At 36.0% G+C, this 14046-nt stretch overlaps 1 protein-coding gene across 5 annotated transcripts in view; it reads right to left on the reverse strand.

The window, feature by feature from the left end:
* LOC116621809 overlaps window positions 1-14046 on the reverse strand; it is a 136253-nt gene that overhangs the window by 56434 nt on the left and 65773 nt on the right. For 3 of the 5 annotated variants that reach the window (XR_004297474.1, XR_004297473.1, XM_032387821.1), the window contains one exon: window positions 5128-5352. Coding sequence is in view for 1 of the 5 variants with exons in the window: in XM_032387821.1 (XP_032243712.1) it covers window positions 5335-5352 (18 nt within the window). In the remaining 4 variants the exon portion in view is untranslated. Of the gene's footprint in view, window positions 1-5127; window positions 5353-14046 lie in introns of those variants that run through there. The other 2 variants (XR_004297470.1, XM_032387819.1) reach the window with 2 other exon arrangements.

Raw genomic sequence — 14046 nt, forward strand, 5'->3', positions numbered from 1 at the left:
TATCTGCTAAATCTGATATGTAGGCCTTTAAATGTGGGTTCTGCTGCCAACCTCTTTTGCTTTATGGTGACATTTTCTTCTTTCTTTGCAGGTCTGGAGATTTTTCAGCTCAAAAGTAGGCATTATAAATGATATATAGTAGCAATACTGGCTAGTTAACCACAAGATGAATCCAGGGCTGGTAGTTACTGTTCACATTTTTAGTATGTTAAGTGATTGACTGGACTTTTAGTGAAGTCTCTTTCTCCCATGATATGATGGGAGCCTATGATACTGCTCCTCAGAGGGCACAGCCCCAGAAATGTCGTTACCCTAGGATGGCAGTGCACAATTTCTATTCTTGAACATACTGAGCTGCTAGCCTACATTAACTGTAAGTTAATTTTCCTATCACTTATAACAATGCTCTGGGGGCATATCTTACTGTATATTCTAATCCAATTAAACTCGGTCCATTTGCAGGGGCAGTTTATGATGCCAGTCTTTGTTCTGACTACAGGAATGCTATTCTTAACTCTTTACCTGGTTCTCTGTGGCAAATTAGCCTACAGTTTAACAAGTTGCTCTCATTAAACTACCAGCTAATTACTTAACACCGAATTATCATCTTTTAAGACTGCCCATAGGCTTGAACGTCCCCCTGCTCTTTTAAATAAAATTTCATCAGGGAGGGCTTCAGAACTCTGTTCTCGTGTTCTGCCCGTTCTACTCAGCAACATTTATCATCCAGATGCACTGAGCTGTGTGTAGCGGGGCGGGGGAGGGGGGGACAGTGACTACCTTGGCTCAAAGTAACAGCCCAAATTTATAGGGATTAGCCTGTTCTCAACTTGCCTCACCTGGTATGGTATATCAATGGTCCAAACAACCTGGAATGAGGGTAAGAGTATTCTGAGCGTATCAGGCCTGAGGAAGAGCTTCTGCTCTATGTGTCTGGGTTGGGAGAACAGAAGTCCTCTTCCTATCAGCTACAATTGACTGGAAGTGAGGATCTACAAAACTGAGCTGTGGGGATATGGAATTTTAGCATCACTCCATTCTGGAAAATAGACCTCAACTATTAGCTAAAAGAGAGGGATCCCTGTATTCCTCACTGCAAATGCTTGGAGTGGTCACTGTCTTGCTGAATTGAGATGGGAGAACTGAGTGGTGGTTCAAATGCCATAGAGTCTTTTTATTCCGTTTTAGTACAATTCTCAAAATTTTTTCATTTGCTGTATGCCATTAGAATTTCAAGAGGTGTTAAACTGTTGTAAATTTTGCTCATCTCACCAGTTACATTTGTTTCCCTGGAGAGTAGATTCACAAAATCCTTACACTGTCATTTAAAAAATGGAAACACCTCAATTTCCCAAGTTTTTACTCTTATCATTGTCAATTCTTTGATACTTTATTCTTTCAAAGCTATTATCTTTATCCGAGGAATTAATCAAATTGGCATTTTAAGTTTAAGGGGGGGCATTAGATAGGTGTTTTAGATTCCCAAACTAGATATGAATTCCTTCTTTGGTAAAGCAAACTTGTCTTTTGAACTTTTTCTTCCTTCCTTTTTTTTTTTAAAGGACTACATTACTTTTGTTTGTTTATTTTGATGTAAGTTCTATGCCCAACTTGGGGCTCAAATTAACAATCCCAAGATCAAGAGGTGCACTAAGGTGTCTCAATAAGGACAGAGCTTGGTTTTCCCCAACTTCTTAAATCTTTCATATTTCACTCTTAAAGCTACTGTTGTCCAACAACATTTATGTATCACAGTACTTACTTATTGCAGCATACCCTACAAGGCTTCCTTTTCCTAATTATTGAATTCCATCATATGGTCAAATTTTACAATTTTTCCTATTCCTTAAAATTAACTTGCACTTGCTAATAAATTTCTTCCCTTATTAACAAAGACGGTAGATCTAACCAAACTTCTAGATTACTTTTAAAATCTCACCACAGTGGGAAGAAAATAACCTAAGCAATCCAGATACTATGGAATTTTTAATAATTATATAAGCAATAGATAGAAAAGACTGCACATATATCAAATGAAGTGAATATGGACCACATATAATGCTATGCTAACGCTTTTCTTCTTGCATGGTAATGAGTGATGACTGGTAAGTGGTTTGCAAGACTCACTGTAATTTACGTTACTTTTACGATTTGTACTATTTTTCAATTTTCTTGTACTAATACTAGTGCCCACACTCAATATCTATTGTACACTTTCACATTCATACAAAACAGAGAACATCTGTCACATTACCACATTTGATTCACATTTAAATCATTAGTGTTCATGTATGGATGAACACTTGAAACAATGATTTAGGAGAAAAGAATAGTAGATAAGTAAATGGTTAAAGAGCTTTTGCCTATCAGATAGTGCAACCAACTAAATCAAAAAAATAAGGAAAATGGTAACCCTAATATACTTTAAGTGTCCCATAGGGGTTCATCAAAAAAGAAATAATAATTCCACTTTTGGAAATGATTGGAGAATATATAGTACACTCTGGGGAGGATCCTCAGTAATTGGTATTTTAATGTAGTTTTAAAATTACAGAATCTTATACACGGAAGACAGTATAAATTATATGTATATTTAAAAACTAATTTGACAAGCTTAATGAAGAAAATATTTCTAGTATCACTGAAGTGGCATGTATTCTACTTTAAGTATATTTTCAACCAGAGGAACCACTATCCTGAATTTTGTTAATACATTTGGCTTCTTTGCTGAAAAGAATGTGAGATACATGCATAATGTATAGTTACAGTTCATTATTTTTCATTGCCATAATCCACTAAAAGAAAACACCACAAATATTAATATATCTATTCTGTTGACAGACGTTTGCATGTTTTCCAGTTTAGCGCTATTATGAATAGTGACGATATAGACATTAACACGTCTTTAGGTGAACATATACATATCTTTGTGGTCATATACATATAAGTTAAATTTTGGAATCACAGGATATGTGCATGTTCAGCTTTACAAACATATCATTAAAAGGTCTTCTAACATGACTTCCACCAATCATACTCCCACCATTACTCTATGAAAGATATTTGTTAGCAAAATACTCACCAATATTTGGCATCCTCAGTCCATTTCATTTTAGCCTTTCTAGAGGGTATTAGTACTGCTTAGAGTTTTTGTTATTTCTGTTGCCAAATGAGGCCCTACAGCTGTGTTTTATGTGGAAAATGCTCAAGTCTTCAGCAAACTCCTATGGAATCAACTGACAATTTCATATTGATCCCAAGAGTTGTTTAGAAATTCAGAAAAATCAGCATTTTGCAAAAAGTTAGATATACCTATTATAGTCTTTAGATAATCTCATAAAATTTTAATTAGTTGTAATAAATATATTGCAAATTACCTTAAATAGACCCAGACCAAGGATTAGTAAACTACACCATGCAAACCAAATCTGGCTCTCCACCTATTTTATTTTTTAGGTAACGAATTCCTTTAATTTTTTAATGAGGTTAACACCCACATACACAACATTCACCATTTTATTAAAAAATTTTTTACTTAAAATTTTTTAGTTGACACACAATGTTACATTGGTTTCAGGTATAGAACAAAGTGATTCAACGCTATACATTATGCTATGATCACTGCAAGTGTAGCTACCATCTGTCACCATACAATGCTATTACAATACTATTGACTATATTCCGTATGCTGTAACCATTTTATCAATTTTAAATAGTACAATTCAGTGGCTTTTAGTACATTCACAACCTTGTGCAACCATCACCATGGTCAACTCTTTATTTTAATAAGGCAGTAGAAAACCCAAGACTTATTAAGCAGTCATTCTCCATTCCCCATACCCATACTTGTTGACAACCACTAATCTGCTTTGCTTCTATGGATTTACCTCTTTCATATTTCATGTAAAATGAATTAGGCCCTTATATGTTTGTTTTCATTCACTTAGCATAATGATTAATAGGAATATCCATGTTATACTGTGTATCAATAATTCATTCAACTATAAAGTTGAGTAATACTGCATTTTTTTGATATACCACTTTATTTAAACAACATATAGTACATCATTAATTTCTGATGTAGTGTTCAACGACTCATCAGTTGCATGTAACACTCATGCTCATCACAACACGTGTCCTCCTTAATGCCCATCACCCAGTTACCCCATCCCCCGACCCACCTCTCCTTCCGCGACCCTCAGTTTGTTTCCCAGAGTCAAGGGTCTCTCATGGTTTTTCTCCCTCTCTGATTTCTTCCCATTCAGTTTTCCCTCCCTTTCCCTGTGGCCCTCCACACTACTCCTTATATTCCACATTAGTGGAACCATATGATAATTGTCTTTCTCTGATTAACTTACTTCACGTAGCATAATACCCTCCAGTTCCATCCACATCAATGTAAATGGTAGGTATTCATACTGAGGGCTGAGTAATATTCCATTGTGTATATATATATATATATATATATATATATACACACACACACACCAAATCTTCTTTATCCATTCATCTGTTGAAGGACATCTTGGCTCCTTCCAGTTTGGCTATTGTGGACACTGCTGCTATGAACACTGGGGTGCAGGTGCCCCTTCTTTTCACTACATTTGTATCTTTGGGGTAAATACCCAGTACTGCAATTGCTGGGTCGTAGGGCAGCGCTATTTTTAACTTCTTGAGAAACCTCCATACTGTTTTCCAGAGTGGCTGTACCAGCTTGCATTCCCACCAACAGTGTAAGTTGGATATACCACTTTCATCACCTCATGAATACTGGAGTAGTTTCCACCTTTCAACTATGATGAATAGTGTGGCTATACACATTCGCATACAAAAATTTTATTTAAAAATGGATTCCTTTAACTTAGGGATATAACTTGGTGTGGAACTGCTGGGTCATCGAAATTTTGTATTTAGTTTTTTTTTTTTACTTCTTAGTACCAAGCACTGTGTTAGGTTATTTATTTTATTGAAGTATAATTAACTCACTGTGTTATATTAGTTTCAGGTGTACAATATGATTCAACAATTTTACATACTACTCACTCATAAAAAAATGAGATCTTGCCATCTGCAACAACATAGATGGACCTAGAGAGTAAAATGCTAAGTGACATAAGACAAATACTATATGATTTCACTCATATGTGGAATTTAAGAAACCGAACAAATGAACAAAGGAAAAAAGAGACTCAAAGAGAACTGCTGTTTACAAGAAGGTAGGTGGGCGGGGGATGAGTAAAATGGATAAAGGGGAGCAAGAACATACTTACTGTGGTGAATACCAAGTAATCTCTATATTTCTGAGGAACCACCATCCTGTTTTCCACAGCAGCCTCACCATTGCACAGCTCCCTGTAGCAAAGACCAAAAATTCCGATTTCTCCACACCCTTGCCAATATTTACTATTTCTCATTTTTCATGTAATAGCCATAGTACCGAGAGTGAAGTGATAGCTCATTTATTCTAAATTGAATTTCTCAAATAAAAAGTAATGTTAAAGATTTTCATGTACTAATGGCTGCTGGTATATCAACTTTCAAGAAATGTCTTACTTAAGCTCTTGGTGCATTTATAAATTGGATTTTGTTTCTGATTTTTTTTTTTAAAGATTTTATTTATTTGACAGAGAGAGACACAGTGAGAGAGGGAACACAAGCAGGGGGAGCAGGAGAGGGAGAAGCAGGCTTCCCCGCTGAGCAGGGAGCCCGATGTGGGGCTTGATCCCAAGACTGCTGGGATCATGACCTGAGCCAAAGGCAGACGCTTAACGACTGAGCCACCCAGGCGCCCCTTGTTTCTGATTTTTAATTGCAAATGTTTATATATTCTGCAAGCTAGTACTTTCTCAAATACGTATTTTCCAAGTATCTTCTATTTTGAGGGTTGTCTTTTCACTTTCCTGACAGTGTTCTATGGGGCACTATGGTTTATAAGTTTGATAAAGTTCAATTAATCTATTTTATCTTATCATGATTTTACTTTCAGGGTTATACCTAAGAATCAACTACCAAATTAAAGATCAGGAAAATTTAACTATATTTTCTATTAATATTTTAATATTATTAGCTCATACATTTGATTGATTTTGAGTTAATTTTAATATTTTTATAGTATTAGCTCATACATTTGATTGATTTTGAGTTAATTTTTGTAAAGGGTATGAGGTAAAGGTCCAACATTGTTTTCTAAGTTGCTACCCAGTTGTTCAAGGACCATCTGTTGAGACATTATTCTTTCATAATTGAATGCTCTTGGCAATCTTCTAAAAATCAATTAGCCACAGATGTATGGGAGTATATCTGGACTTTTAGTTCTATTCTTTTGGCCTATATGCCTATCCTTATACAAATACCACGCTGTTCAGATTACTATAATTTTGTTGTAAGATTTGAAAAAATTAAGTGTCAATCTTAAGTTGTTTTTCAAGATTGTTTAAGCTATTCAGGGTCCTCTGCAATTATGTATCTATTTTAGGATCAGCTTTTCCACTTCTGTAAAAGAGACAGTTAAGATTTTGATGACTGTATTAAATCTGTGTATCACTTTAAGGGCTTACACCATGCTAAATTACGCTTTCCAGTAAATGAACACAGGATGTCTTTCCACTTGTTTAATTTTCTTTCAATAAAGTTTTGTAGACTTAAATTTACAAGCCTCCCACCTACTTGAATGTACCCTATTTTATTCTTTATGGTAATATTGCAAATGGAATTGTTCCCATATTTTCCTTTTTGCATTGTACATTGCCAGTGTATAAAAATACAACTGATTTTTATTTTGCATATGCTCTGAAACTGCTGAATTTCTTTTAAGCTCTGTTTTTCATGCAGATTTTTTAAAAATTTTATTATGTTAGTCACCATACATCATTGGTTTTTGATGTGGTGACCCACGATCCATTGTTTTCGTATAACACCCAGTGCTCCATGCAGTACGTGCCCTCTTTAATACCCATCACCGGGCTAACCAATCTCCCCTCCCCCCTCCCCTTCAAAACACTGTTTGTTTCTCAGAGTCCATAGTCTCTCATGGTTCATCTCTCCCTCCAATTCCCCCCATTTTTCCCTTCCTTCTCCTAATGTCCTCCATGTTATTCCTTATGTTCCACAAATAAGTGAAACCATATGATAAATGGACTTTCTCTGCTTGACTTAGTTCACTTAGCATAATCTCCCCCAGTCCCATCCATGTTGATGTAAAAGTTGGGTATTCATCTTTTCTGCTGGCTGAGTAATATTCCATTGTATATATGAACCACATCTTCTTTATCCATTCATCTGTTGAAGGGCATCTCGGCTCTTTCCACAGTTTGGCTATTGCGGACATTGCTGCTATGAACATTGGGGTGCATATGGCCCTTCTTTTCACTACATCAGTGTCTTTGTGGTAAATACCCAGGAGTGCAATTGCTGGGTCACAGGGTAGCTCTATTTTTAAATTTTTGAGGAACCTCCACACTGTTTTCCAAAGTGGCTGTACCAACTTGCATTCCCACCAACAGTGTAAGAGGGTTCCCCTTTCTCCACAACCTCTCCAACATTTGTTGTTTCTTTCCCTGTCCATTTTTGCCATTCTAACTGGTGTAAGGTGGTATCTCAGTGTGGTTTTGTTTCATGCAGATTCTTTAGGACTTTCTACATGTAAGATCAGGTCATCTGAGAATACAGTTTTACTTCTTCCATTCCAATTTTATTCTTTTTCTGGCTAGAACTTCTAGCACAAAGTTATTTACCAGTGGCATCCTAGTTTTATTTGTGGTAATCAAGGTACAACAGACTTTTCCCATTAAGTATGTTAGCTCTTTTCCATAAATGCCTCTCAAATCCTGTTGAGGAAATTCCATTCTATTCCTAGTTTGTACAGCTTTGTATATCATGAAAGGGTGTGGATTTTGTCTAACGGTTAATCTGAAACACATTATGTGGTTATTTTCCTTTGTACTATTAATGTGCTGTATAAAATTAATTTACATATGTTGAATCACCTTTGCAATTCTGGAAAAAATCCCATTTTGCTCATGGGGCATAATCTTTTTAACATGTTGCTACATTTGGTTTACTTGTACTTTAAGGTTTTTGGCATTTATAGTCATAAGGTACACTGACCTATAGGTTTTGTCTTTGTGTTTGTCCAACATTGGTATCACAGAAATGTCTCGGGCGCCTGGGTGGCTCAGTTGGTTAAGCGACTGCCTTCGGCTCAGGTCATGATCCTGGAGTCCCTGGATCGAGTCCCGCATCGGGCTCCCTGCTCGGCAGGGAGCCTGCTTCACCCTCTGACCCTCCCCCCTCTCATGTGCTCTCTCTCTCTCTCTCATTCTGTCTTAAATAAATAAATAAAATCTTTAAAAAAAAAAAAAAAAAGAAATGTCTCAAAATGAGTTAAAGTGTTCCCTCATTTCTATTTTCTGAGAGAGGTTGAAGAGAGGTGTTAATTCCTCAACATCTGAAAGAACCTACCAGTGAAACCATGTGGTACTAGGCTATTTTTTTTTTGGCATATATTTTAAAACATAATTTCCTAATGTGAAATCTATATAACATTAAAGTAACAATTTTAAAGTAAACAATTTAGTAGCATTAAAGCACATTAACACAATCTAGTTGCAAAATGTTTACCTCACTCAAAAGTAAAACACTATAGTCATTAAACAGTTTCTCCACACTCCCTCTCCTCCCAGGTCCTGGCAGCCACCAGTCAAAATTCTTTTTCAAAGGAATTATCTGTATGTATGGAATCATACAACATGTGACCTTGTGTGTCTAGTTTCATTCACTTAGTGTAATGTGTTGTAACTTCATCTACACTATAGCATGTATCAGTAATTTTCATGACTGAATAATATTCCCTTTTATGCATATACCAAAATTTTGTTATTTTGTACATTTGCACTTTATTCTACAATAGCTGAACCATTTTAAATAGCAGTTATGTAGACAGGTTTTGATTTATGCACATTTTTGCCAACGATTATTTTTCATGTTTTAAATTACAAACTAGTGGACGTGAAATGATCTCATTGTGGTTCTGATTTGCACTTCATTTATGTCTAATATGAAGAATCTTTCATGTTTTTTGTCCACTTTGAAAAAATGTCTTTTCAAAATGTTGCCCATTTTTATTTTTTTAAAAGATTTTATTTATTTGAGAGAAAGAGAACACAAGCAGGGGGAGGGGCAGAGAGGGGGAGAAAAGACACCCCGCTGAGTAGAGAGCTCAACGTGGGGCTCAATCCCAGGACCCCGGGATTATGACCTGAGCCAAAGGCAGACGCTTAATGACTGAGCCACCCAGGTGCCCCAAAATGCTGCCCGTTTTTTAACTGAGTTGTCAATTTGTTGTTGAGATGTAAGCAGGTTTTAAAAAAATACATAATATATTCTTGATACAAGACCCTTACTTAGTATATGGTTTGTAAATATTTTCTCACCTTCTGCATATTGTCTTTTTACTTTCTTGGTAATGTCTCTTGATGCATTCAAGTATTAAATTTTGATAAAATTGAGTATGTCTCTTTTTGCTTCCGCTTTAGAAATCACAATTAAGATACCATCATCAAATCCAAGGTCATTAAGATTTATTCCTGTTTTCTACTAAAAGTTCTAGAGATTTAGCTCTTGTATTTGGAATGTTGATGCATTTTGAGTTTTGCAGAGGGTGTAATGTAGGGGTCCAACTTCATTTCTTTGCATGTTGACATGAGGTTGTCCAAACACTATTTGCTGAAGGGACTGTTCATTCCTATAAATCATCTTGGGACCCTCATCAATAATGAACTGGATATAGATGCATGGATTTATTTCTGGAACCTCAATTCTATTCCAGCTCTATTCTAATCTTTGAAATAAAAACTTAAGTCCTCTGACTTTATTCTTTTTCAAGATTGATTTCGGTATTCAGAAACCCTAGCAATTCTATATGAATTTATGGATTAGCTTTTTCACTTCTGCATAAAAGGCTGTTCAGCTTTTGAAAGGTATTGCATTGATTCTGTAGACTACTATGGGTGACACTGACATCTTAAGAACATTATATTACAATGCACGAACACAGGATGTTTTCCCATTTATTTACATGTTCTCTAATTTATTCCAGTAAAATTGTTCGTTTTTTAAGTAGGCTCCACGCCCACCACAGAGCCCAACGTGGGGCTCAAACTCATGACCATGAGATCAAGACCTGAGCTGAGATCAAGAGTCGGACGCTCAACCGACTGAGCCACCCAGGCATCCCTATTCCAGCAAAGTTTTGCAGTTTTCACTGAACATGTATTTTACCTCCCAGGTCAAATTTATTCCTAAGTATTTTCCTTTGTATGCATGAAATTATTTCCTTAATTTTTTTTCAGGCTATAATTAGCTAAAAAAAAATGCAACTGATTTTATGTGTTGATTTTTTACCCTTTAACTTTGCTGATTCTGTCTTAAACTGTGCCCTATAGGTGTTAATGAGGTTGAAACTAGCACAAAATTTAGGCAGAAAATTTAGAACTTGTGTTTCAGAGAACTGTTTTCCTCTGATCAGTCATTGTGTCTTTTCAGACCCCAAGAACAAATCCACTAGCTGTCTCTGCAGAAGCCTGGACTCAGAGGTTCAACTGATAGGGTTCCAGCCTATGAACAAGCAAAGTCCTACATTCCTTACCTAAGATAAGGAGCCCAAGATCCCATCTAGTTTGTACCAGTTCTGAGTGCATGCACAGAGCTCCTTTTCCTTGTCTTAACCTCCTGACCATCAGGGTTTGAAGTCGGCCTCATTCTCATGTTAAATCTCCACACCAAAGCAAAAAGTGAACATGGATGTACGTTCCATATGTTTGCCCAATGAGCATGTTCCATCTTTCCTCATGAATAGTCACAAGTGTCCCCAACCATTTCATCAATATATATGTAATCTTAACCCTTATGATTATAAAAAACTTGTTCTCTCCCACTTTGGGGAGGCGGATTTGAGGCTTGCCCTCCTGCCTCATTTGGTTGCCTCTCAAATAAACCCTTTCCTCGCTGCATACTTTTATTATTTTAAAAATGCATGGATTCATCTAAACAGCACCAAGCAAAAACTTCCATAACCAACAAAATAACTTGTCTACTCTCATTTCCTACTTAACCTCAGGAAAACATCGATTTCTTCTATGTTATTATACTTGGCTTTTACCAAAACATCATCTTTATGTAGGCATTTTCAACATAGATTCTTTCACCTACCAAAATCCATTTGAAATTCATCTATATTGCTCATGTATCAATAGTTCATTATGCATTATTGCTTAGTATCAAATTATATGGATGTAGCCTATTTTATTCATTCAATACCCTTTTCAGGGTCATTCAAGTTCTTCCCAGTTTGGGCTGACAAAAAAAAACTACTATGTTGAGATGGTACACAACACTAATAAGCAGTTCTATGTTATTATTTTAACTTGGATAAATACATACGAAAGTAACTGCTTGGCCATACAATATGCTTGTATTGTATGCTTGGCCATACAATAGATGTAGGTTTAATTTTGTAAGAAACTGACAAACTGCTTTTACAAAGTGCATGTTCCATTTGATAAGCAATGCATTTAGCAGCACTTGGAAACGTTGGTCTTCTCTTACTCAACCATTCTAGATGTTTAGTGATATTACAGTAAATTTAATTGCCATTTCCTTAATGACAAATGAATGCTAAGTATTTTTCTATTTGCTTATGCATTTTATCTTTAATAAAATGTATTTCTATCTTCTGTACATTTTATTGTGACATAACTCATATACCATAAAATAAACCCTTTTTTACTACCCACTTATCACTCTTTCTAATCTCTGAAAATTACTCCTTATGTGTTCTCTATCACATAATAAATGGCATTTTGTGTCTGGCTTCTGTCACTTGCATATTTTCAAATTCATCCATATTGTACCAAGTATCAGTACTTTATTCTTTTTATTATAATTTCACTTTCTTGACATGTCTTGCTTCAAGCATAAAAGTTACTGATTTTGATGAATTTTATGTATTTTGCCTTTGGCTGTCTGTGCTATACGTCATATCAAATCCAAGGTCATGAAGATGTACAACTGTTTTAAGAGTTTGGTAATTTCAGCTCTTAAATTGATTCATGCTGTCATCATTTTTACAGTGTTAAGTCTCTGGACCAACTTCCATTCGTTTGGAATGGGGATATCCACTTGTCCCAACATTATTTGTTGAAAAAAATATTGTTCTCCACTGCGCTGTCTTGACACGCTTGTCAGGAATCAATTAATCATATATATGTGAGTATATTTGTGGACTTTCAAGTCCATACTTCCATATGCCTATGTAACCTATATGTCTATCCTTACAATATTACTATTCTTAATTACTGGATTTTTGTACTAAATTTTAAAATAAAATGTTCTCCATTGTAGTCTTTTCAAGATTGCTTGTCTATTCTGTATCTGTATTTCCATGTGAATTTTAGAATCAGCTTGCCAATATCCACAAAAATGCCAGCTGGAACACCCAACATGGGACTCACTAAATCTCGGGATCAATTTGGGGAGTAGTGCATTTGGGGGGGTATTCATTTCCTAGAGCTGCCTAACTAACTACCAACTGGAAAGCTTAAAACAAGAAAAACTGGTTCTTCCACAATTCTGGAGACTAGAAGTCTGAAATCAAAATATTCATAGCCATGCTTCTTTTGAAGGCTTTAGGGGAGAAAACATTCCATTATTTCTCTAAGCTTCTGGTGTAGCTAGCAACACTTAGTGCTCCTGGATCTTGCAAAAACATTACTCCAATCTCTGCCTTTGTAATCACATGCCATTTTCCCTGTGTATCTCTGTCTGTGTCCTCTCTTATTCTTATAGGGACACCAGTCACATTGGATTAAAGCCCCAACCTACTCCAGTGTGACCTCATATTAACTTAATGACATCTGCAAAGCCCCTATTTCCAACTAAGGTCAAATTCATAGGAAACAGAGGTTAGAAAGTTAATATATCTTTTAGAGGTACATAATTCAACCCATGACACCACCTTAACATTACTAATTCTTCCAATTCATGAACAAGATCTCTGTCAATTTACTTCTCGAATTTCTTGTAATGTGGTTTTCACTGTAAAAGTCTTACACACTTCTTTTGTTCAATTTATGCCTAAGTATCTTATTCTTTTGGATACTACTGTAAGTGGAATTTTCTTAGTTTGATTTTCAGATTCTTCATTGCTACTGTACAGAAATACATCTTATTTTCCCATATTTTTCTTATAAACTGCAATCTTTCTGTAATCATATATTAGATCTAATTTTATGTGGGTTACCTAGGATTTTCTACATAAAAGATCTTTTCATCTGTGAATATAGTTTTTCTTCTTCCTTTCCAATCTAGATGCAATTTGTTTTTCTTGCCATAAATGGAATTTCTAGTATAAAAAAAGTAGTGAGAGCAGAATTCGTGTCTTGTTCCTGATCTCAAGAGGAAAGTACTCAGTCATTTAACATTAAGTTTCTTAGCTGCAGGTTATTCCTAAATAGCCATTAACTGGTTGAGCAAATTACCTTCTATTCCTAGTTTGTGAAATGTTTTTAACACGAACAGGAGTTGGATTTTCCCAAGTGCCTTATATGCATCTATTGCGCTTATGTGTATTTTAAAAAGTAGGCTGATGGGACACCTGGGTGGCTCAGTCGGTTAAGTGTCCGACTCTTGGTTTCAGCTCAGGTCATGATCTCAGGGTCGTGAGATCAAGCCCCAAATCTAAGTTTGGCTCTGCGCTCAGCAGGGAGTCTGCTTGAGATTCTCTCCCTCTGCCCACCCCCACTCGTGTTCCCTCTCTAAAATAAATCTTTGGGGTGCCTGGGTGGCTCAGTCATTAAGTGTCTGCCTTTGGCTCAGGTCATGATCCCAGGATCCTGGGATCGAGTCCCACGTCGGGCTCCCCACTCCGCGGAAAGCCTGCTTCTCCCTCTCCCACTCCCCCTGCTTGTGTTCCCTCTCTTGCTGTCTCTCTCTCTCTCTAATAAATAAATAAATAAATAAAATGTTTTAAAAAATAAAAAAATAAATCTT

Source organism: Phoca vitulina, unplaced genomic scaffold (assembly GCF_004348235.1).
Source record: "Phoca vitulina isolate PV1807 unplaced genomic scaffold, GSC_HSeal_1.0 scaffold51, whole genome shotgun sequence".
Lineage (NCBI taxonomy): Eukaryota > Metazoa > Chordata > Mammalia > Carnivora > Phocidae > Phoca > Phoca vitulina.